Source organism: Ptychodera flava, chromosome 11 (assembly GCF_041260155.1).
Source record: "Ptychodera flava strain L36383 chromosome 11, AS_Pfla_20210202, whole genome shotgun sequence".
Taxonomy (NCBI): domain Eukaryota; kingdom Metazoa; phylum Hemichordata; class Enteropneusta; family Ptychoderidae; genus Ptychodera; species Ptychodera flava.
This window is the reverse complement of record NC_091938.1, coordinates 23,691,005-23,716,950: the sequence shown is the minus strand read 5'-3', so window position 1 is coordinate 23,716,950 and position 25,946 is coordinate 23,691,005. Positions and strand designations below refer to the sequence as shown.

Below are 25,946 nucleotides of genomic sequence, written 5' to 3'. Positions count from 1 at the left end.
TCCGTATTTTGACGATTCTTCAGCAGTGTAGACCACATGAAAACACCTTACAGGATCATTAACAATGAAAGGTGTCAGTCGCAATTCATACAAATGTTCAATACATTCATTTGTGTGTTTGTTTCTGGTGAAATTGTGCTTGTACTGAAAGAGCCATGCCGAAAAACTGAAAGCAAACAACAACATTTAGTCCATAATTTTAATGGCCTTTCAGAGTGCCAACTGTTTCATCAGTTTATGTATGCAATGAACATACCAAGCGTATGCTTAGCTCTAAGAAGTTCCAGAAAGTGAAAGTATAATTCATATTTTAATATGTTAAAATTTAGGTTCATATCAGTACTCTCTAAACAACAGGAGAATGGCAATACATGCATGTATGATGAAAATACATACCTATATGCTTTGCATGGATTGTATTTTTATTTCTATCTCTGTGATGATGTTACAGTTAGTCAAATACAGCAATCAAGATGTTGTGAAGATTCATGCTTATTCTTCAATCTTTTCAGGGTGAGCCAGGACCACCAGGTGTCGGTGGTGGTACAGGTGGTAGTCCAGTACAAGGTCCAGCAGGCCCACCAGGACCACCGGGACCACCAGTAAGTAGATGGGAGCTACAAAAAAGCATGTCAATTGCTGCTCTTACTTGCATGCTTAGTTGCCATTTGAAGGTAGTACACGCCTCAAAAGTGAAAAACTGAAAGTTTTGCTCAAACTTTCCTCTATGAAACTTTCAACTGTATATAGTCATACCAAATCAGCAGTAAAAATCAGGGGACACTGTGGAAAGTTTGGTACTAGAGAAACAAATAACATGACATTTACCGATATTTGCGATTCAAAATGCCACCATCCCTGTGTTAACCCTATGGGGAAAATTAAAATTTCTATTTATGAAAAAAATTAAGATGGCAGCAATTTTTCTTACTCCAAGCCTTACTCCAAGAGCTTTAAAATGAGCCCCCACATGTGATAGATCAGAAAAGAATTGTAAAAATTTTAGAGTTCGAATATCTGTCCCCGAGGTGCATTTTACCTTAAGTTACACTGTATCTCTATTTGAACCAATTGAAATGAAGAGAATCCTTAATACTTTCTAGCAAACATGTAAACTTCAATGATGGGTTGGGAGGAATACAACATTGTAGATATATGTATAATTGTCCATGTGACAGTAGGGCAAATTATATCAGTTTGCATAATTTGAGCATATTGACAATGAAACTATAAAAATTAACATTATCTTTTGTTCATTCTATGGTGTTGTCAGGTATGAGGATGTTGGATTCTTAAACTTAAAAAACACCGACATTTAATGTAGTTTGGTGGTTGAAGATGTGGTATATGATTTTTCTTACACTCGTTCAGTATATTTTAAATATGACAAAAAAGTACAAAAGTTATCTTTTGATAGGCAGAGTTAGGTAGTCTTTCCATCATCTTGCTGGATCACTTGAAGTGAGAAAATAATATGGATGCAAACTGTGCGTTATCTGCAGGGTTCACCAGGCCAGGATGGTGACGCACAACATGGCATTCCAGGAGCTCCAGGCCAACCAGGTCCACAGGGACCACCGGGTGTAGGACAACCAGGTATTCCAGGACCACCGGGTGTACCTGGTATTGGCATTCCTGGAAGTAATGGTAAGTGTTCAGTGTTGAGACCAGATGAACGCTCCTTTTAGAGCTTACAGATATGGATGTAAACTTTATTCAGTACATTGGCAAGTACTGCAAAGTTACAAACTGTTTCAATTTGCATGTATTTGTTGTGTTCCTGTTTACACATGTCAATATTTAACTAACAAATCGTCCCCATAGTACCATGGTAACTAACTCCTGAATGGGTTCCAACTTTGGTATATTGTTATTTAGCACAGTACTTTTTGTGTCTCATCCAATCAGATTGCTACATTCACTGTCGATATACTGATATAATGTATTAAAGCAACTTGCTGAATACCAATTCTGAAATTTTGGTATGTTGCAAATATAGCAAAGTAATTTTTGTGTCTCATTCAATCAGATTGCTACATTCACTGTCGATATACTGATATAATGTATTAAAGCAACTTGCTGAATACCAATTCTGAAATTTTGGTATGTTGCAAATACAGCAAAGTAATTTTTGTGTCTCATTCAATCAGATTGCTACATTCACTGTCAATGTACTGATATAGTGTAATAAAGCAACGTGCTGAATACCAGTTCTGAAATTGACTTTGGATTGAATGCATTCAGAAATGCTGAGCTTAACATGTTTCCAGTTTCTCAGTCCAATGCACAATCATAATTTTTTTTTATCCATTCACAAGGAGTCCTCAATGCCTGGATTAGTTCTTGACGAGTCTAGTTAATCAATTTGTGTAGCAATAAAACTGATAAAAAACTTGCCCCTGTAAAGCAGCAGTCCTCAGTCCCAGGTTTTCACATTAGCTTAACCCTTTTACCACGGTGGTTTGAACCAACCCCATTGTTTTCTATGGTAAAGTTGGACCTCTAGAGAGGAAAATGGAGGTGAAAGGGTTAATTAGTATGTGGTGTTAGTCCTATGTATTGCCTTGAAATTTGTGTCAGTTTATCAATATGCTAAACAGTAAAGCTGATAAAAACTTTGCCCCTTTAAGTGCCAACTTCTCTTGATGCATGCAATCAACAGGTGAGAAAGGAATGCGGGGTCCATCTGGTCAGAGAGGTGTACCTGGTCCACCTGGCCCACCTGGTCCATCTGGAGGGTCTGAAGATGGAGTACCTGTCGGCAAATACACTACAGTAAGAGCCTACTAGTCTTCAACAAACTGTAGAGCACTTAATATGTAGGACTCAATTTTGTCTGATCAATATGTGTCATTGTCTGAATGTCATACTCAAACCATTCTTATTGATTCACATTTTTCATAAGTGAATGCTTATTCAAACAGGCAAGCACTGATGACTTGTTGACTGTAGCTATACTGAAATGCTCAAAAGTAGTATACCATGGGCTGAGAGCATGCCCTTGTTTCAACAGTGCTATATCATGTATTTATCATGGTTACATTCACATCTTGACCAATCAGATAGCTGTATTTGCGCCATCAATATACTGGTATGATATGATACAAAATGTGTCTTTGCCATATGCAATATTTACCTTACCAGATAATTGTTGATACAGGCTTGCTAAACTCCTCATCCATTCTTCAGTAATAACATTACACTATTGATCCAACCCACAGGTAGCAACTTACTTAACGCAAGATGATATGCAAGCTGTCGCAAGAATGACACCAGTTGGAGGTTTGGCATTCATCCATGATCGTCAGGAACTCTACGTCAGGGTTGAGGAAGGCTGGCAGATTATCGAGGTAAAGCGTGTCAGGATGTATGAGAGATTGACCCAAAAAAGATGAGCTTTTTTGTTCTCCATAAAATATATAAATGTAACTGTCACTGTACAGCAAAGAACATTCATCAATATATTTGGTCAATGGTTCAGAAATTTCAATTTCAATTTTTCAATCTGCAGGGCTTACAGTTGTTCGTGATGTTATGTAGATGTCAAAAATGTCAGCCAAGAGGCAGTGATTGGCATATGCATATTGACAGGCTATATTTGGGCAACAGAATTTGTGTTCACTTGGGCCTAAGAGTCATCCGAACAGTTTGTGTCAATATGTGTTTTGTAACACACTTCATCCAATTTATCACTGAAAAATTGAAAGATTTTCTCAGCTATCACTTGTCTCTGGTACTGGCAACACTCTCATCATCTTTACATGTTATATAATATACGAATGTACTGTTTATTCATATGATACAATGTACTAGTTATTTGCATGTATTGAGTCAAAATGATTTGCATACCAGATAACAGTAAATTAATAAATCCTGACAGAGAGTTTGGATGAGCTGTGTTATGATTAAAACTATTGCCTGTTAATGTCTTGGGGAACTTACAGTTTGGTCTTTACAGGCACATCAATGTGTCATTTCTCAGATACACCTTGACTGATCTAGTACATATGTTTTGTGATGTGATCCAATATGGCTACCATTTTGTCACAAACATTTTCTACAAAAAAAATAATCTTTTGTGCTGCACACATACATTGATCAGTTTATGGCTTCTTTCTTTATACAGCTTGGTCCCATCTTACCGCTGCCACCTATTCCCGTCACTGTAAGTAACAGTTTTTGTATTGCATATTCACAAAAGTCATCTCCTTATATTTGCAATTGTAGTACACACACACACACACACACACACACACACACACATATATATATATATATATATATATATATATATATATATGTGTATATGCAAATATAAACAGCAGTCAATTTGACGTATGAAGTACACCCCGAGAGCTGAAATTTAGTGAAGTAAAATTGTAAATGTTGTGTAATTCCTTCCGCCTACAGGCTGTCCCAGGACCCCCATCTTCAACACCACCAACACCAACCACAGGAATCGTAGATGGTACTAATACGGTAAGATTACCTTTAAAAATTCACATCAGCGTTGACTGACCTTCACCTAAATGCTGAGAAGTATGCAGCATTCTCTTTCACTCAAAAATATACATTTGGGGATCACAGCGCACATTTTTGCACCGAAGAAAGATATGAACTAAACTTTACAAACATTCTAAATTCTAAATGGTTGCCACACCCTGAGTTAAACACTGTAGTAGAAGGTTTTGATCTTCACAAGAAGATGAAAACTTCATTTGCTTCACTGGTTTCAAAATGATGCCACTATCATCTTACCAGAACAAGTAGAAATTTGTGTGTGTATAGAACTGTCACCAAGGTGAATTCTACCTTTAAAAAAGAAGTCATTGTTATCCCTTTAACATTGGGTATTTCAGCTCCCTTGTGACTGTTCTTGATTTCCTATGATTTAGCGACGGCTTCAGTGAATCAACGCAACAGAAGTAAATACTGCTAAATCTACCTTCTTTTCATTGATAAAACCACTTCTTTTGCCTGGAAAAAATGAAATCCAACAGCATGGTTTGCAAACAAAATTATGAACAAAATTATGAATATTTAATGAGGTCATTCCCCACCAATGAGCTTTTTTGTTTAAAATTTCAAAGAAACGGAAGTGACACTTTCACCTTTACACTTCCAACGATGTCATGATGATAACTATGATGTCATCATTCTTTCAATGGCGCAAATTTTAATTCCATTTCTTTTTTCATTATAGCTTCACCTGTTTGCTCTCAATCATCCTGTCTCTGGTTCAAGCCTAGGGGACAGCAGTATGCGTGGCCTCCGTGGGGCTGACTTCTTGTGTTTCAGGCAAGCACAGGAGGCCGGTTTACAAGGCACTTACCGCGCTTTCCTCTCGTCTAAAGTTCAGGATGTGAAATCTGTAGTTAGGAGGGAGGACAGAGATACACCAGTTGTCAATGCCAAAGTGAGTTGTTTCAGTGATTCTTGTATTTCAAACATCAGTAAATGGTTTTAGTGAAAGACAGGGTACAAATACATTTGATCTTTGCACCCTGACTACATAAACCATTAAATATCAGTTGCAAGTTCTTGTTCTAATCCCCAAAGAATGTTAAGAGATGTACTATTTAGCTTGTCTCTATACATGTAAAATGCATTTTTTTGTCGACAAGAGACTTTAGCTGACTTTTAAAACAAAACTACTGAAAAGATCGGCAAAAGTTACTGTTACTGGCCCTGTAAAGTCTCATCATCTTTATCATAAATCAATATTAACTTGGACAACAATGCTCTGGGAAATGTGGCCACAGAATCTTTTTCAAACATTGCTGACAAACATACAACTTAGATTTTAATCAGAGAATGATTTTGTCCAACAAGTCAAATATGGTTGCTGTGAGTGAGTACTCAAAACGTGTAATGATTGACTTATTACATTGCCAAGGATTGAAATACTGACATTGTCAATGAAAATGTGGCTTAATAATGGGAATCAAAAACATCTCTCCGAAGGTTGCGTGCCATTTTTTGGTAAGCAAAATGCAAAGAGATAGAGCTGCCAGGGCTGTTAAGGTTGTATTCCAACAGTCGTTCTCCAGTCATTGTCAAAGTGTAATTGCTGTTGTTTCCTTCCGCAGAATGAATTACTGTTTACAAGCTGGAATAGCATATTTGAAGGAGAAGGAGGATTCAATGATAAAGTTCACATTTACTCTTTTGATGGCAAAGATGTGATGGTGGATCCTACATGGTGAGTCTCTTCATCACACATTCAAATCTGCATTCTACATAGTAGCTGTGATGCTAACTTGCTCAGTAGCGCTATGGCTGGTAGAAAATACTGTTACAAATTAGGTTACATGGCCAGATATAAGTGAATCCCAAGGTGCCAGTTGATATTACCATTCGTAAGCACAGTGTGTATCATATAAACATACAAAAAGTCCCCTAATAATATGAAATTAAGACTGCATTATCTGGCTGGCATAGTACGTTATTGGAAATCACATTGCCAGACGTTGGTGACCATACCTTTTTGCAAAGTGTAGGTTGATGTTGATAATAATAAGCATCGTGTGTGTCATATAAACATATGAAAAGAGAGCATTATCTGGCTGGCACAGAATGCTGTTGGAAATCACACTGCATTTCCAAACATCGGTGACCATACCTTTCTGCACCATCTCACTTGATACCATTACTCATAAGCGCAGTGTATGTCATATAAACATAAGAAAATACTTGTATTAATACAAATCAAGCCCAAATGCCCTGGCCGGCACAGAATACAGCTGGAAATCATATCTTGATACCAGACATGAGTGATTGAACTGCTGCTCTGTCTCAGTCTATATTAATATTCATAAGCACAGTGTGTGTCATATAAACATGAAAAGTAAGTGGTTTAAACCAGATCACGGACGGACAAAAAATAGATTAAAACAAATCAAAGACACAACAGCATTGTCTGACCTGTACATAATTCAGTTAGTAATCACACTGTATCACCAGTGGAGATTTTTATGACTGACTTGATCTGAACCTTATTGAGTGTGTCATTGTAGATGTGTTAGTGAGATTCTGGGTTCTTTGATTTTCCAACAACAGGGTTATAATTGATGTGAGTAGTTAGCGAATGCCCATCATGATCAATATAGAAACAGCTTGAAAATCAAAATCCATTTTACTCAGCACAAGTATCATGTGTGCAAGAGTGAAGGACACAGGGTCCATGGTCAGCCATAGTGTATTACAACACTAACTTAGAGGGTATGTTCTTGGTTAATAACTATAAAAGGCACCCTCAGACAAGACCTGCTTTCTACTCGAAGGTAGATGCGGCATAGTGCTTTTAAGGTGTGCTGTTGATTGTGTAGGAAACAGCAAAGATACTTATGCATGATTTTGTATATGATGAAATCTTTCAATTGATGGTCATCAATATCATTATTACTCTTTGATTTTATTTCCAGGCCTCAAAAAATGGTGTGGCATGGTTCCTCAGCCAGTGGAAACAGAATGACGGACAGTTACTGTGATCAGTGGCTTACAGACAAAACCGACGATGTCGGGCAGGCAAGCTCACTTCAAAGCCATAAACTTCTCGGACAAGAACAGTACGCTTGCAATAATGACTTCATTCTACTCTGTATACAGAACACAGTTGGAAAAGTGAAACGAAAGTAGTAGCCAACACCTGTGTATATTATACTCGGTGAAGCAGAGGTGTGTCCCCATCCTGTAAAGAGACTTCAAGTTGAGGTGCATGTTTCAGGGACAACCCCCCATTCCAACCAGTATTTTAGATAAACCTTTTATTTTCAACTGTAGGGAGTTAGCATTTGTTGGGGAAAAGAGGGGTGTATGAGCTTTTTTTAAAAAGTTGATGACACCGGTTTCAAAAAAGTCCAAGACATGTCCCGTCATTTGTAGTACACCTCAGTTTCATTATGTTCAGGTACATATTGTCACATTGACATGAATCAATTGCGTAAAAGAGTATGTGCATCATGTTATCAACTATTAGAATAATAATTGTGCTTCAGAATCATGTGCTTAAGTATTTGTCAAAGAATATTTTAAGGAGAAGTTTGTGTTACAGAGAAATACGATTGTTTACTGAAACTTGCACCTCAACATCTCCAAGAAATGATAGCATTACTAGCAACAAAGTTTCAACACAGGAGAGAGGGAGTCAGAAAAAGTGCCACTGAAATACTTTTTAAATTCTCTTTTCTTATTTTTTTTATACAAGAACCATTACCTTCGTCCGACTTTTGAACAAGAAATTTACACACTTTCCACCACTCAGTTTTTTTCATAGGCTTCTTAAAGTGTTGAAACGTGTTGAAACTTAAATGCTTAATCTCTGAGAGCAATTGAATTAAGTGTTCGAAATTTACAGTGTCCAAAACAAAATTCTTAAAAAAGGGGGGAAAAGTTATATCACTGCGTAAGTTTTGAGGCTGAGGGTAAGTGATAGTGAAATATTTTGATATACAGATGTGATTCAAATTATCCATTCATCATGGCAGTAATTGAGTGGTTTACTCTATCGTTACGTGTTAGGAGTACAGATTTAGGATTTTAAACTTACATGAAATCAGTCCTTTTAATCATAATATTGAAATTTCTTGACGAGTTACAGTTAGTACATAATTCTTCAAAGTTTCCTGCACTTATAACATCATCATTAAAATTGTTTTTAACTTTCTTATTTTCGATTCATTATTTTTAAACTAGTTTACACATAGCTGTGGTTTTGATAGTGAACAAATCAGCGCATCTACCTCAGGGTTGTGATATGTGTGAGACGTTTTTTATGATATGCAGTTTCTTTTAACTGTTAATTTCTCTGTCATGAAGAGCTTTTAGAAATCTTTCTTCCCTCCCTCCCCTCAAAAAAAAAAAATAAATAAAACAAAGAATACTAAATTTGCAGTAAAAACAGTTTTCTATGTAACTCATCAGAATTTCAGTAAATACCTGAAATAGCATGATGTTCCGTGATCTGCTGAAAAATCTAGATCTTGTCAACTGTCAAGCTAGATCTACATGTGTTCAAACAGAAAAGCCAAGTTTTTAAAATTAATGGTATGGTATATTTTCAGTAGCAAGTGCATTTTATTGTCTACTCAAAATGTTGGTCGGACTGAATGCAACTATCCAGTACTGTGATCACTCTTTTATATATTTATACAAAACTTGTCCTACCAATTTTAATGTTTTTATATAGCATGTTGAATTTTATTGAAATTTCTTGTTCCTTCTTCCATATTAAAAAAGTACATATGAGTGTTTAAACGTGGAATTTTCTAACATACCCTTTGTCCTTGAATTCATATTTAGTATTATTTACTTATCTGTCATTCAACCACGCACGCATAAAATAACCCTGTGATTAATCTGTGATGTCGTCCCAATTTACATTAACTTAGGGGGTTCCATTGAGTAACAACTGCCATTTCTAAGTCTCATAGGATAATGTTGGTCACATGATCACCTTACACCCATTGATAATCAGCCTCTTCAGGTTCATAGATAAGTAATTCGAATGCGTTGGTCTTCATGTGTTGCGTTCCTTTCATCATGGTGCTATTTTTATACTGTCTTTGGTGCTAAAAAATTCATCTTAAATGCATTTGCGTACATACATACACACATGCAAAGTTACAGAAGTCAAAATTCCTGTGCAGTCTTGTACACGATTCACTGTGGCTCATAAAGTTAGGTAAGGTTGTTTTTGCTGAATGGCCTTTCTTTAAATAGATCGTGCCTTTTTTCAAAGTAACCCATCACTCAGGTTCACAAATTTCCAAATATGGTCACTTACTCAATTTGATTCAACCAAGTATGTTAAATTTGCATATTCATGGACACTTAGCATAATTTATTTTGCCTTAATATATGGCATTAATAGTAATTAGCTCCATGAAGGTTGAATTTACCATATTTGGTCATCAGATGCTGAGCTGTTTCCTTATATGGTCATTTTTTTGAAAACTATAATTACATAGTCTGTTTGCTTCACAAACTTGAATTCCTGAATGGAACTTCACAATACGTGACTTCAGGGGATCCCTGTACCACAGAAAACATGGAATCCTAAAGAATATGGAAGTAAACAGCAGGACTTAAACAAAATCTCATGCCACTTGATGAACATTTCTGCACATGAATTATTTTCATGTATATCTCTATCCAGGCAATCTCACATCATGTCAAATGAAAAATTACAAATTTATAATCTCTCAAACAAACTCACCGAAGATATTTCCTTAAATTTATAAATATATTGTAAGTATTGTATTTGCACTATTGTATGTTTTACAGCTTTGCCAACTGTGGACTGTTTTAAAAATAAAATTACTGGCGTAGAATTTTTATTTTGTTCCTAGATTACTTGCTTGATAGCCATATCAGGCAACACATAGAAATTTTCTTATTCTTTTATGGAAAAAATACAGTAGGCATAGTGTAGTAGTGTTTTCTTTTCTTTTGTTTTAATTTACATTTTGCGTAATTCAAGGAATATGATCTTATGCTGAAAATTTTTAAATTAAGTGATACATTTTGTTAATGTTTTTTTGTCCCAAAATGCTGCTATATTTTGCAATGTGTTATTTTCTACCAATACCTGCCGTCAGACAGACAGAGGCGTTGTTCTGAAACTATGTATGTCAATTATTTCCAATAAAAGTTCCAATAATAACTACTTGTGTCATTGTCTTATTTTAAAGCCTTGGTAGCTGTATCTTTTTGCATATACTAAAACTAATATTATCCAATCTTTCAGACAGATGTTTTGGCTTCCCGGCGTAAAGCCGTATTGTGTTTTGGAATGTCACTTTTTCAGTCCTTTGTGATGGATTTGGTTGATTAATCCTTTGAGCGCAAAAGTCAATTTTTGTCGCCTTTAAAAACATACCTGAGTCAATTTTTTCCAAATTTTTGCCAAAATTTTGATAAAAAACTGAAGCCGATAGAATATGATGTCCATTTGGTTCAAAATTATCAAATAAATTACAGAAAAATTCATAAAAATTGGTAAAATGTTGCACTAAAAGTTTGGTGGGAAAAATTACAGCACTCAAAGGGTTAAATTCAGGCATTTGTATGTATATATGCAATGGCTGTATGTAAGTTGCAACTCGAAAATTGTGTTCAAATGATAAATCTCTGTTGCGAGTTTGTACCCAGTGTTTGAAAAAATGATATGTGGTAACGCTTTGGATTTTCAAACCATTTTACAAAAAAATACTAAAAAATACAGCTACTGGCGCTTAGCCCCAGTAGCTGCGAATGTGTAATACACAGATCTCAAAATATCCCGAGTTTTCTTTGGATAAGACCCATGAGCTGTTATTTTTCCCACCAAAATTTAAATGCAATATTTTGCCAATTTTTATAAACTTTTGTTAAATTATTTTGATAATCATGGGCTACAATTTTTTAAGCAAAATTTTTGCAAAAATTTTGACTAGAGTATATTTTATAAAGGTGACCAAAGTTGACTTTGGCGCTCAGAGGGTTAAAGACTGAAAAAGTGTGCAACACTTTCATGTGTCGAAAAGTGGCATGCAAAGTATTTCCAACCATTTTCAAAATATAATCACATGATAGAGAAAATGAAGATTACGACCACAAAATGTCGGCCATCGTGATTCATGCGTTCAAGTTGATGACATCCTGCTTGCTTCTTGGATGATCACGATGTGCATGTTCACGAAATACTGCATTTTTGTACTCTTCCGTGGGAGTGCCACTTTCTGAGTGTCGCACCCGTCTATTATTTAACCTGTTAAAATGTGTAGGCATAGTCCAAATCAGCGAGCAGTGATACTTCTATATACATGCACCTCCTTCAGTTAGCACATTTACACAAACCAAGTTGAACTTTGGTTTGAAAATCATGAAAATAACGCATAAAATTTGCAGCTATTGCGGCTTTAAGGTAAAGGGCGACAAATTCGGACGCGCACACGTTTTAGAACGTTTCTGCGCAGATTTAACACCAGCCTGCCGCACATGGTTTATTTTGTAGTGCATGTATTTAACATCACCTGTCATTGTTGAAATTGCACTTTTACCTAATTTTTTTGTCCCAGTCTCTTAGAAATACATGTGACCTATAGCCTTGTCATATTTTGACCCCCTAGGAAGCTGGTTTTTATTCAATATGAGCGCAAAATTAACATTTCTCTCCCATTTACATGGCGCATATTACCCATTCACCTGGAGATATTGTAAAAAGTAGCGTGGTGACACCCTTTTATTAAAAGTGTAAACTAAATGGTATTATGTCAGGATATTATTCGCCAAGTTTGGTCAAAATGACACCATTAAAAGCGACAGGAAGAAAGTTCGAAAATGATGTAGTGATATAATTTCGATATCGTCATTTTGTAATCGATACTTATGTAAAATCCCTTTACAAACATCATAAAAACTATACATTCGATAGATATGGTATTTGGTATTTGGTATTTATTAAATTAACTCATTTGCTAAGTTTTTTATAATTGCTTTCTTTAGTTTAAGTGAATTATATCATTTTTATTTATTTCTAACGACACTATTTTAACGTCCGTTTCCATGGAACGAGCGTGGTGACCCCATTTTTTATTTCATTTTTGCACTTGCACAACTTCCAAGAATATCTATGCAAAGTTTCAAGAAAATGACACCACAACCTAATTTTGACGTAATTCGTAGTACTTCACCTTAAGTGACCAGAATCTACAGACAGAAAGTGATGAAAATGTGGAAATAATTGTTTCAACAGAAAATTCAACCACATCATCCATGTGAGAAAACTAAAAGAACTGACCTATGGACATCGTACATCAGTCGGACAAGAACTTTAAAGTGAAATGGCCAAGTTTGACCATTCACCTACAAAGTGTAGTACAAAAATATTGACTTTTAAGTTTTAGAACGAGAATCAAGGATGAGAAGAAACTTCTCCCAGGAATAGTTTTTCCATCAGGAACATTCGGCAAGAAAAGTTGCCTTTATTTCATTTCTTTTAGTTTGCTGTTTACTGATACAGTTACCAATTTTCATATCCATGGTTGTGAAAAGTAGCTAGTAACTGTTTGATACACAAACACAAACATTAAAACAAGTTTCTGAGAATTGATGTTTATTGATACATGGGAGAATTTCGTCAGTAAGAACAATCAAATTGTTTCCTTGCTGTAATATTGGAGATAACTTTCCAATCACACACAGCATGTTGAGTTATTGTACCATGGAAATAATCTACATCTCTACTGAAGTCCACATTGAATCAATTGTACATGTGCTATAGCCTTGATTTAATGATAGCATTCCAAACAATACAGGGTACATAGCTGTAAATTTTCATGATTATTTCAGTTTTTGTGACAGCTGCAATTTCTTGTTGTAAATACAGCAGTTGGCCCTTCAAATGTTCGGAATCCTATCACAGTCTGATTTCCTACAATGCTTACTGCACCAAGCCCTGTAATATTGTCAGCTATATGGGGTATGTCAAGCACATACGTAAGACTTTATATGGCATATGAATTGAAATTTACCAATCATATCATTCCAGTACTGAATATTATAATTTCATAATTAACATTATTATAACAACCAGTCTGTAAGTTTCCAAATAATAAATATGAGATCGAATAATCTGCTACCATTTCAAACCACAGTATTTCTGTATGCATAATTGATTATTGTTTACAGACCAATACAGAGGTCAGGTTTAGCAAGGGGAGTAGAGGAAATAGAAGCAAGCAGGTACTTCTTTTATGACCAAGTAAGTCGTACATATTGAATACAAATTACAAAAGCTGATAGATGACTCTGGAAGTTTAACATTACCTGGTCCTACATTAATTAAATCCAAGGTAAAAGATAATGTGAATAAAAAGTTAAAGGATGAAATATTCCATGAATCTTGTACAGTAGCAGTTTTTACAAGCCAATGGCACAAAAAAAATCACATTTTCTATAAATCTGTAATTATATATAATATATGACTATTGTGTATTATCTCTGATGTAATGATGACATGACTCCTTACTTTGTAAGGTTTCATTGTCAACCATTGACAAATTATTGATTCTGAGTTCCCTTCATTGAACAATTTTTCATGGAATATTTACATAAAGTGCGCCCTCTACGATGAAGAGCTCTTGCTTCTTTCAGAAATTAAATGCATTGCAATTGCATGGAATTCAATCAAGTTTATCTGAACACATTTAATATAAAAAATGTCTGTCTTGTAAGCACTTGTAACAACAGTAATGCTATACATGAACCATAGAGGGCGCTCTCAAGCACTCATATTTCAATGATCAAAGGTTTGGATGCAAAGTTTCTTCATAAATTGATTGATGAGACGCGAGTAGTATTGTCATGTCTCGATTCACATCATGAAAAATTGTGAAACTACATTTAAAGGGAAAACTTAAGAGGGTAAAAAGACGTTGCTGATTGTCAACACAGTGATTACTGTGCTGTGATAAAATTCATGTTTTTCAACTCGCATATAAATCTGTGATCAGGACTTGCAATATCAAATGACAGTGATTTTGTATTTCATCCATGAAGATGGGTTACATGATTGTATGTTACAATTTTCAAATCTCAATGACACTTTGCTATAGCAATACAATGGAAATTCAATGTTAAGTTTTTCCTGTCTTCATGCTGGGATTTCAAAACCGAAACATAGTCATCATGTACTGGGCATTGTCGATATAACATTTCTCTGTCAGTAGTGGGTATCATTCCAAATTCAAATGAGCTAATCAACATAACTGCATGATGCAGAATGATGTCACTCAAAATTCAAATGAGCTAATCAACATAACTGCATGATGCAGAATGATGTCACTCAAAATTCAAATGAGCTAATCAACATAACTGCATAATGCAGAATGATATCATTCCAAATTCAAATGAGCTAATCAACATAACTGCATAATGCAGAATGATATTCAAAATTCAAATGAGCTTATCAACATAACTGCAGAATGATATCAGCCACTGACCTATTATTGCTCATTCAAATACCCTGCTGAAGATAGTGATTCCAGTGTTGAGGTAGAATGCACCTCGGGGACAGATATTCAGACTCTCAAACTTTTGCAATGCTATTTTGGTCTACCACTTGTGGGGGCTCATTTTAAAGCTCTTGGAGTAAGTTTTTTGAAAATTTATTGTCTCCATACATTCAACGCAAGAATGGCAGCCTTTTTACTTTCACAAGTCTGTAAATACTGGGTAATGTGCATCTCTAGTTGCCAATTTTGCAAGGTGATCCCTGATTTTTATTGCTGATTTCAAATGGGAATGATTTAAAGTTTCTTCACAGAAAATGTGAGCACAAGTTTTAGTCTTTCACATTCAAGGCGCACCTCAAGTACAGATATTCAGACTCTCAAAATTTTACAATTTCCTTCTGATCTACCACTTGTTGGGGCTGAATTGAAAGCTCCTGGAGAAAGAAAACTTATTCACTGTCTTCTTTTTTTGAAACTAAAAAATTTGTATTTTTCTCCATAGAGTAAACACATGGATGGCAGCCATTTTGAATGTCATGATATCGGTAAATTTTATGTTATTTGTTTCTCTTGTACCACAATTTGCCCGGTGACTCCAGTTTTTGTTCTTGATTCAGTGAGAGAAAGGTTGAAAGTCTCTTGGAGGAAAGTTTGGCAAAAGTTTAAGTCAGTCACTTTTGAGACGCATACTACCTTAATGTTACACTATGGCAGTGACCTGCTCATGTTATGAGGGTTTCCCTTGGCACATCATAAACTTAGCTGCAATAATTGTAGCTGATGGGCCATACAGCTGACCACAAATAAACAATCTAGCAAGCCTTGGGCTACAATTATTGCAATTATGTCAAAACAATATTTTTTTTTTTAATTCTCAAATAATTTTACTTTGAGCCAAACTATCAGCTGGTAAAAACACTGGAGGTTGCCCATACAAATCTATTTTATACACTTCTGGTTTGGTACGGTATCCTCTTAGCGTAAAGTCAATCAAATTATCTTAAAACGTCGTCGGGGGAAAACGAACCTTCTTTCGCAGGGTTACCAGTGGAGCTGGTACTTGTTTGTAGATGCCGAACCTTCCATCTACTCTCATTTCAGCCTCACCTTCTGCTATTCTCTGATTGACCTTGACCATGATACTGAGCAGGTCTTCACGTGCGTGATATTCCTTGAGGCAGTCCACTAAGGTCGTTATGAACCATGACCCCTGACTTGTACTACGATAGGAAACAAACCCCGGAACAGTGGCATACGCCAGCAGGACATCAGCTTCGTTTGGGACGCTTGGGGCTGAATCAGCTTCAAGGTCGCCTCGCTGGTGGTCTGTTCCTTGACAAGCCTGCAGGAAGAATAATTTTGGCTTGCCAACTAGACCAGGACAACGGATACCCTTGAAGCAGCCCGTCAAGTCAGAGATTTCGACCTTTACGCCATCAGAACCAAATACATTGTCCTGCACACCATGGCTGAGTATACAACACACCAGACAACTGTACGGACGATGGTCCTCCTTTCCGACATCTTCCAAGTATCTGAGCATATCAGCAGCTGTGAGGTTTTCTTCGACTTTGACAATGAACCTAAACTTTGTGAAGAGATCCCTCAGTTTATCTGCCAACAAACAAACCAAAATGTGCCAAGTTACAACCCAATAAGATAACAGATCTTACACCTAAGTTCAAGTTTGTTAAGGTAGAATGCACCTCACGGAAAGATATTCAGACTCTCAAACTTTCACAATTTCTGTCTGATTTACTACTTGTGGGGCCTCGTTTTGAAGCTCTTGGTGCAAAAAAGTTTTCACTGTCTTGGTTTTTCAATAATCAGTAACTTTATTTTTGCCCATACAATTTACACAGTGATGGGGGCCATTTTGACCTTCAAATGTCACTGTTTTATTATTGATTTTGAAAGAGAATGGCTGAAAGATTCCTTGACGAAAATTTGAGCAAAAGTTAAAGTCTTTCTCTTTCAAGGCGCATACTACCCGACTTGCTCAAACTTTCCTGGATGAACCTTCCGATCATTCTCTTACCAAATCAACAATAAAAATTGGGGGTCACCATGCAAAGTGTGGAACTAGCAAAAAACATTGCCCAACATTTTGTGACATTTGAAATTCAAAATGGCCGCCATTTCTGTGTTAAGGTAAAGGGCGACGAATTCGGACGCGCCACACGCTTTAGAACGTTTCTGCGCAGATTTAACTCCAGCCTGCCGCAAATGGGTTAATATGAAGCGCATGTATTTAACATCACCTGTTATTGTTGAAATTGCGCTTTTACCTAATTTTTGACCCAGTGTCTTAGAAATACATGTGACCTGCACACCATGGCTGAGTATACAATGTCATTGTAATATTTTGACCCCCTAGGAAGCTGGTTTTTATTCAATATGAGCGAAAGATTAACATTTCTCTCCCAGTTATATGGCGCAAATTACCCATTCACCTGGAGATATTGTTAAAAGTAGCATGGTGACACCCTTTTATTAAAAGTGTAAACTAAATGGTATTATGTCAGGAGTTTATTCGCCAAGTTTGGTCAAAATGACACCATTCAAAGCGACAGGAAGAAAGTTCGAAAATTATGTAGTGGTATAATTTTGATATCGTAATTTTGTAATCGATATTTATGTTAAAATAGTTTCACAAACATCATGAAAACTATACATTCGATAGATATGGATCTTAAGTCTTGGTATTTATTAAAATTAACTCATTTGCTAAGCGTTTTATAATTTCTTTCTTTAGTTTAAGTGAATTATATCATTTTTATTTATTTCTAACAACGCCATTTTAACGTCCGTTTCCATGGAAACGAGCATGGTGACCCCCATTTTTTATTTAATTTTGCACATACAAAACTTCCAAGAATATTGTGCAAAGTTTCAAGAAAATGACACCACAACTAATTTTGACGTAATTCGTAGTACTTCACCTTTTCTGTGTTAACCCTATGGGGAAAACATTAAATTTTTGATTTTCGAAAAACTAAGCTGGTTAAAGTTTTCCTTTCTCCAAGAGCGTTAAAATGAACCCCAGCAAGTGGTAGATCAGAAAAGAATTGTAGAAATTTGAGAGTCTGACTATCTGTACCCTTTGTTCTACCTTATAAGGAAATGTTCTGGCGATGGTCAGACAGTAGCTCTAGTAGCTTGACAGTAGCATTTACCAGTTTTGTGTTTGATAAAAATTTTACACCAATGCTCTCAACCAAGCATAACGCGCCCAACAACAGTATGAACTCATGAGTTCTCGTGATAGTTCTACACCCTGACTGTACACCATGATGGCAGAAAATGAGATAACCATACATACCTCTGTCTATTGAACTGCCTTCTCTCCTTTTGAGATCCTTGCAATTTGGTATTGTAGGATCGTAGGAGAAATTCTCATTATTAATGATCACGCATATACCCAGAGGATTTGTATCCATTTTGTAATGTGGCATCTCATCTTGGCATACTGTTTCTGTGATTGTCCCTTGGTTCTGAAGGTCACTGCTACCCTCTGTACCAGTACGCTCCATAACCGGTTCAATGAACCCTTCTTGGGGAATCTGTGGACCATGGACTTGTGCTAAAATGAAAAATAGGCAATGTGTACTCTATGATGACATTGGACAATTTCTATTGCACTTCACCTACATGTGATTACATTGTTCATCAATTATTTATACAATGTATATTTGATTATTTATTTATTTCATTTATTTATTTGTTTGTTTATTTATTTATTTATTTATTACTATTTAATTTTGTAATGTTTTGAAGTCAGTTAAGAGTATTCCAACTTTTTTATATCTTTTCTCATATATTTCTGTTGGGAAAATGTGCTGCGAATTTCTGAAATAATACATTTCTGTAGACCCAAACAAAGCTTACAGATGTGACATCAAAATGATGATTCAACCAAATTCATTCGTTATGTTGTAAATATCAGAAAATAAACTATTTACTAGTTGCTCCGGCATTGTGATCAGAGGAAATTGAGGATGTATTGTCAGAGATGTGTGCTCTTTGGTTGGTAAAAGATGTACTTTCAGCATTTAACCTTGATTTTGTCAAATGCGGGGTCACGGAGTCCATCACATCACCCAAAAAATGGATGGTCATTACTACTGCATCAATGATGAAAATTCTGCTCCGACGGTTAAAGCTGTAATGTCTCCAGATGATCTGTGCAGAGACTTGAGTCTTAAGAGCGTTGCAAACAACTTTTATTGGTATCTTTAAGGATCAATTGACACCATCAGTGTTTTGAAAAACTGCTTGGCAGGCAAGTCTACACTATTTGATAGAAGTGAGCTTGGTGGCATGACACTGGGAATCAAATACCAGGGGTCCCCCAAAATGGAATGCACAAGAGTCTATTGTTCCAAGGGGATTTTGAATGAAGCTGTAAGCCCTTCACTCTACTTGGTCTCCATGGAAATGGCTCATTGGAACAAGTGGAGACATTATGGCTTTAAATTTAATAAGTAGTGACATTATTGAGAGATCTAGTAGCATACGCAACACTTTTTGAGATATTTTCTTGTCCAAGTGACTTGCAATCTGGTTTATTCATATTGTAAGATTCTATAAATAATCTTTACTTCACAAGTAACACATAGATGTCACATACAGCCCCTAGTGTCTGTTAGAATCTATGTGTGGCAAAATTGTGATGATAGTTATGTTTACAAAGGAACAATTCTTGGTACTTTGGCTAAACGTTTGTGTTGGAATGATCCAATGACTAACATTCAAGTTGCACTTGAACTTGATATCCAACCAGGTAATGATATATGCCAATCACCTGGCAATATCCATGCCAATCACATGGCAATATCCATGCAATCACATGATCTTGTAATTGAATCACGTGGCATTATCATCCAACCACATTACAGTGCTATCCAATCACATGACACTCATCCAATGTCATGTTTTTTATTCATCACATGACATTTAAATCTAGTCACATGATACTGTTTTACCAATCACATGACATTTTCAACTGATCACATGACAGAGTTATCCAATCACAGAGTGGTGATGAAATACTACCTTGCTGCCACTGAGGAGGGGCTTGCATCTGTCCAGGCTGAGCTGCCACTGTGCCTGGGTAAAGCTGCTCTTGTCGCTGTTCCGCTGGTAACTGAAAGTGGGCAGGTGGTAGGAGTTTATGTTGTTGGCGATACTCAGATGGCTGAACAGGCAAGTTTTCATGATAGTTTTGAAGATCCCTAGGCACTCCTGGTGCGTCGTCTGACTTTATAATGGAAGCTGTAGATGTGAAGAAAGCAGTCAACTTGTGATATTGCGTACATTTTAATCAACCACTGGTTTGTTGAATGTAATGCACCGAATAAAATAAAATTATGCTTCAACTTAAATGCCTTTAAGGAATATGGTAGGTGGATTGGGAACATTTTTATATTTTGTTTGGAATGCAATTTGTCAAAAAAAGGGAAAATTTAGAAGAATTATTCTTGATCATGCTTGACATTGTTTTTTTTTGATTTGGTGTTAAAATATTTTTTCCGACAATATAGGACAAAGGAGGGACCCATTATCTGACATTGAAGTGCTGACGGTATTGTTTGCTTCAGTGTTAATAATGAAGGACATCCGCAAGTTTAATATTAATGGACATTCTATGAATTATTTGAAAAACAGACAAATCAATTTTAGTAGGGTTTGTATTTAAATGCGTAATTTGTTTCACACTGGACGACAAACAAAATAACAGCAAAATGAAAAAGCATGAAATTTAAAAGATGTAGTAGCTAGTATGGCTGTTGGCTTGAAAACAAAGAATATTATAATAAGAAATGTACATGAAAAACAACATGAGTATTCAATGCTGTTTTACGTTTACTACACATTTTTCTACGTAACAAAGAGAGTTGACTCTTATGATCTCACACTTCCATGGTTTCATTAACCCTTTTTTTCAAAATCAAATTGATACGAAGTTTACCTTTGTACTGTTGTACCTTTCTCAGCATCTCACTGTTGCCGATGGAGTCCATCAGCTCTTCCAAGAAACTGACATCCCCCTCGCAGATGTGGTCGTTTTGTTGGAGTGACGATAACAGCATGGCAGGATGTTTAATCTGCTCGAGTCGGCCTTTGCTTATCATGGATTGGCACTCATATTTCATGGACTCAAAGTCCTCATTTGTCAAAGAGTTACAGATTTCAAGCAAAAGCAACCTAAGCAAAAAAAATAAAAAAGTCATCATTACACCTTAAAATATTGTATTTTTTCGATTATACGCTTGATTGATTAAACTTATGAATCACAGACAAAATTTTGGGCAAATATAACCAGCTGTCACCCCTGTTTCCCTGTCAATGGTTTCTACCAATAATATGCAAATCAGTACCACAGAAAATGAGGTTTGTTATTCAAACTATGGAAGGGTTTATGTCATCCTTTATGACTGTGTTTTCCGGAGAAATATTTGTGCTCAACATTTACTCAAGATGCCCATATCTACTGCCTGTCAATCTCTGCAAGTAAAAAAAAATAGTGAATTTTTTTCCCCTAATATACTTTCAGTGAAGTTCATGCTCGTTGGGACATATGCAACATTGATAACGTATAATTTATTGCACAAATGAATGCCATCCTGCCACTTTATATGCAATAGGCCATACTTTTTGTTAAATTTTAAGCAGGTTAAAGGGAAATACTGTGAAATACAGACATTCATAATCAGATCTATCAACTGATACATTTTCAAGCTTATCAATACTTACCAAAGAAAACCAGGGGACCCATAGGTAATTGCTTATTGGTGGACAGTAATTATTTACACCAACTTGAGGAGTCTGAAACTAAGCTGATTGGCTCTTTTGAAACGAGTATTTGTGTGATATTCAACCCACCTATAAGCTATCAGCTTCCCAGACACTGCACGTTGCCAGAAACCTGGTGTTAATAAACTTTGTTTCAAAAGTGCACGCTTATTGACCTCCATTAGATAATGGTAGCTATGCATTTTTGAAGACAAAATTTTCAAATATAGTATAATATTTAACAACACATTAAATGTTGACCATGTTTATTGTTACCTGAATTTTGAAAACATAGATTTATGCCGATAGATAACTGCAAGTTTCGCCAGCACATCCTTAGTGTTCCCTAATTCCAACTTTTTGATGAGATCCATTCTGTGTATCTTTTGGAGAATGTCTGCCAAAAAATACAGATTTTCTCCAGGGCCAATGTAACCTTTGAACTCCAGCTCCTGGAATACATCCCTGGGTTTCTTAGCCTTCTCTAGTTTTCCATCGGCGATGAAATCCTGGCAAAGGAATTTCAGCATGTCCAGATCCCTTGCTACTAAATTCTCATCTACACTTTTGAGAATTTTCCGGTATTTAAAATCCTTTCTATCCATTGTAGGCTATGGCTGAGGGGTGGAAAACCAAACGACAGTGACTTTCTGAAAAACAACAGCAAAAATTTACTTTACAAACCACAAAATGGCCATTCATGCTCACATGCATGCTGTTATGTTAAACAACTCATCTCAGGTCTTCAGGTTTATTTCCTCTGCATGTTTAAGGTAGAACGCGCTGGGGGGGGGGGGGGGGGGGGATGGCAGATATTCGCAGATATTCGAACTCTCAAACTTTTACAATTCTCTTCTGATACACCACTTGTGGGGGTTCATTTTAAAGCTCTTGGTGTCAGAAATCTTTTCACTTGCTTCGTTTTTCAAAAGTAGAAAATTTACATTTTTCTCCATGGAGTTAACACAGGGATGGCAGCCATTTTGAATTTCAAATAGCGGTAATCTTTGGTTATTTGTTTCTCTAGTACCAAAATTTGCACGGTGACCCCTAGGCTTTATTTTGATTTTGAAAGAGAATGGTTGAAAAATCCCTTAAGGAAAGTTTGAGCAAAAGTTTAAGTCTTTTGAGAGTGAAAGACAGAAACTTTTGCTAAACCTTCCTCAACAAAACTTTAAACCATGCTCTTTCAAAATCAAGAACAGCAAATTTTGGTACTATGAAAACAAATTACAATCAAAATGGCTGCCATACGTGTGTTACAGTAAATCTATAAGAAAAATATAAATTTTTCACAAATGTTTATTTACTCCATGAACTTCAAAATGAACTGCAACTAATAATAGACCACAAAAGTATAATTGTAAAAGTTGAGAGTCTAAAATATCTGTCCCTGAAGTGCATTCTACTTTAACCCTTTCACCACCATGGTTTGTCCCAAATCCATTGTTTTCAATGGTAAAGTTGGACCTGTATACAGGGAACTGGTGTGAAAGGGTTAGAGGCCTTAAGTAGGGCACTGATATTGCAGCTCTCAAAGTTTTATAATACATTTTCCTCACCATCAAAAATCGCCAATGGAAAGTTATAAGTTACAGAACTGCAACAAGGCAACCCATAGTTCTGCGTGGAAGGCCTGTGTGTTGTTACCGGCTACTGGAGGGAGGCGTAGCCGGTAACACACAGCCCTGCAACACAGAGTGAGGCGACCCAGTACTTTGTCGCGGGTTTTAAAACATCTAAGCTTATCTATTAATAAACAAGGGAGATCTGAAAGACGATGGTCCGAAGGATGAAAATTCTTTCAACTTTAACGACTGCACATCATCCTTTACTCATCTTCGTTCTCTCACCTCTACATTGCTTGTACTGGAGCTTGAAAATTGTACGATTATGTAAGTCGTTGAATGTAACCGTTTTGAAGGGAAATATTCTCAACAATTCAAAAATTGCAAATATAAGGCCGGGTTAGTCACGTTTGCGTATGCGTATCTACATGTAACAAAATCAACAGCCGTGCAATTGGCTGCAGCTATGTAATCCACTGTTTTCCCGGCGTACTCGTGTGCAGGTGTTTTCCCCTCCACACATGTGCCTCGGGAAAACCAGGGAGCTACATACATCTGAATGCAGCTTTCACGAAGTCTTCACAGACGCTTCTTGACTCGCTCAACGCGAAGTCCCTGTGGAGCAATATAGAGCTGTGTGAACTATTCTATCGCGTCACCGAACTTTACACGATGAATTCAAAATCCTCTCTATGTGAAGAAAGTTAGAAACTACCTTCGTGGCTATCCATTTTCGGTGACCTTGCCAGCACAAAGTGCGCTGTGGCCTACACCCGTCAAGTGCCCGGTGTGTCGAATCACGATATGAAAGCTAGCAGATTGTGAAATATAGTGATACTAACCCCGAATGAAGTTTCTGCGGGACAGCACAGAACCAACTTCAATGAGTTGAGGCCTAGAACATTGTTTTACCACAGAAGAGGTCCGTCGAATTGCGAAGAAGGCAAACTGGTTATTCTATTCGTGTAAATAATGATACAACTCAAACGTCCGGGTTGTTCAGGGATTTCCCCATCATTCCTAAAATAGATCATTTGGGCCGCATGCGCGTAAGAGATCGAGGGGACCTCACTGACCTCTCTGTAACCATGGAAATGGCAGTTGTGTTTAAGACTTTTTCAATTTTAATTCACCAACAACCACCATAAGCAAGTCAAGACTGATGAAAATTCAATCTTACAAACGTTGAGGAGTTTTTTTCTTAATGTTAAAGCGAAACATGATATCAATGGCTTTGCCTAGAACTTATACCGACAGCGCCCTCTATCGGCGCGCGATCAAGGAAACTGTCTCTGAAATTCAGGTGCAGCCTAACATAAAGTGTACACCAGACCGTCCAAACTGCTAAGCAACAATTAATTTGTTTCCATTCAATGGAGGGAGCGGGTCAAAACTCCAGTTTTTTGGCAAAAGACCGTCAAAACACTGCATTTTCTATAAAATGAAGAATCGAAAATGCGTTTTTAAGGTCGAAAGTTACGCTGGGATCAAAAAAATTGCGGTCAAAACCGCGGTAGGCCTACATGACGAACATGAACACAACTCTTTATTGGTTCTTTATTGTATATGGAAATAACCACACGTAACAAACAAACAAACAAACAAAAAAGGAGCCAGAGTTCCCTGTGGTACATATGTGTATAACTCCAATAACAGAGCTCCTCTCCCCCTCCCTCGATTACTACCCTTTCATACGATTGAAAATACGACATGACCAATAAAGGTAGTACGCGCTTTGGAATTAAAAGACGTAAAACTGAACTATTCGTTAAGAAACTTTTAAATAATTTGCTTTAGAAATCAACAATAAAAATCAGGGTCTCTGAGCAAAATTCGGTACAAGAGAATCAAATTTCCTAATATTTACCGACACTTGAACTTTCAAATGTTCACCATCCCTGTGTTAACTCTATAAGATATCCATTTTACATCAACTCTAATGCAAAGATTTTTCTCAACATTGATGCTTCTTCTGTAAAACGAAAATTTTACAAAACATATCATAAGTAGGTGCGTGTGATTATTTTGGTCTCTCAACACTGTATTTACTGGCGTTTCTGAAATGAAGTATATTTTGCGCCAGCAATGTGTGAAAACAATTTTTTTAGATATGAGGGGTAGACACGCTGACTTACACGAAATGGTTCAGTACTGATGGGTAGTCAGTAAGTTACACTTTCAAAGAACCGGAATCAAGCGAAAAAATAGGCCCCTTATATGATACAGTAGTATAGGAAGTGAGAAGGTTTTCGTTGGTTATAGAGTTGATTGAAAATGATTTCACTTATTTATGCCATTAAACGGATAATTTACTCTGCGACATTGATTCTGATCGCCTCAATCGGCTTTTATTAGCCTTCGAGTTGGATTGATCATGAAATTCTCACAAACAAGCTATTAAATGTTTCCGCGACATTTCTTCAATGGTTCCGCTATTACCTGACATATTAACATAACAGGTAGAACTGAGAAAATGTATTCATCGTCTTAAATGTGATTCGTAGACCCTGTCACTTGTGTGTGGAGTACCTAAAATCGTCTATGCTAGAACCCCATTCTTGTATTTTTATGAATGACCTTCCCCTTT

General features: G+C 36.4%; 2 protein-coding genes across 7 annotated transcripts in view; one reads left to right on the top strand and one right to left on the bottom strand.

The window, feature by feature from the left end:
• The window catches only part of LOC139143870 (collagen alpha-1(I) chain-like), a 115,544-nt gene extending 104,881 nt beyond the window's left edge, over positions 1-10,663 (top strand). For all 6 annotated transcript variants that reach the window (XM_070714458.1, XM_070714459.1, XM_070714457.1 and 3 more), the window contains 9 exons: positions 513-602; positions 1,503-1,647; positions 2,663-2,775; positions 3,222-3,350; positions 4,127-4,165; positions 4,411-4,479; positions 5,204-5,416; positions 6,090-6,202; positions 7,425-10,663. In XM_070714458.1, coding sequence (XP_070570559.1) covers positions 513-602; positions 1,503-1,647; positions 2,663-2,775; positions 3,222-3,350; positions 4,127-4,165; positions 4,411-4,479; positions 5,204-5,416; positions 6,090-6,202; positions 7,425-7,638 — 1,125 coding nt within the window. In that variant the 3' untranslated portion in view covers positions 7,639-10,663. The remainder of the gene's footprint in view (positions 1-512; positions 603-1,502; positions 1,648-2,662; positions 2,776-3,221; positions 3,351-4,126; positions 4,166-4,410; positions 4,480-5,203; positions 5,417-6,089; positions 6,203-7,424) is intronic.
• Positions 10,664-15,467: 4,804 nt separating this feature from the next.
• On the bottom strand, positions 15,468-24,386 carry LOC139143873 (caspase-8-like). Its single transcript, XM_070714461.1, has 6 exons — positions 24,202-24,386; positions 22,068-22,441; positions 20,968-21,203; positions 20,052-20,270; positions 18,319-18,579; positions 15,468-16,610 (listed from the first exon to the last, which is right to left on the bottom strand). The coding sequence occupies exons 2-6, from the start codon at positions 22,394-22,396 to the stop codon at positions 15,997-15,999; spliced, it is 1,659 nt and encodes a 552-aa protein (XP_070570562.1). The 5' UTR covers positions 22,397-22,441; positions 24,202-24,386; the 3' UTR covers positions 15,468-15,996.
• Between the last annotated feature and the right edge of the window lie 1,560 nt (positions 24,387-25,946).

What these genes read in the sequence shown, in the direction of transcription:
- LOC139143873 (XM_070714461.1), bottom strand. Translation starts at nt 22,396, where the DNA reads ATGGATAGAAAGGATTTTAAATACCGGAAAATTCTCAAAAGTGTAGAT. An exon ending in TCTATGTTTTCAAAATTCAG is followed by an intron (nt 21,204 to 22,067) that starts GTAACAATAAAC and finishes TTTTTTGCTTAG; the next exon opens with GTTGCTTTTGCTTGAAATCT. An exon ending in AAAGGTACAACAGTACAAAG is followed by an intron (nt 20,271 to 20,967) that starts GTAAACTTCGTA and finishes TCACATCTACAG; the next exon opens with CTTCCATTATAAAGTCAGAC.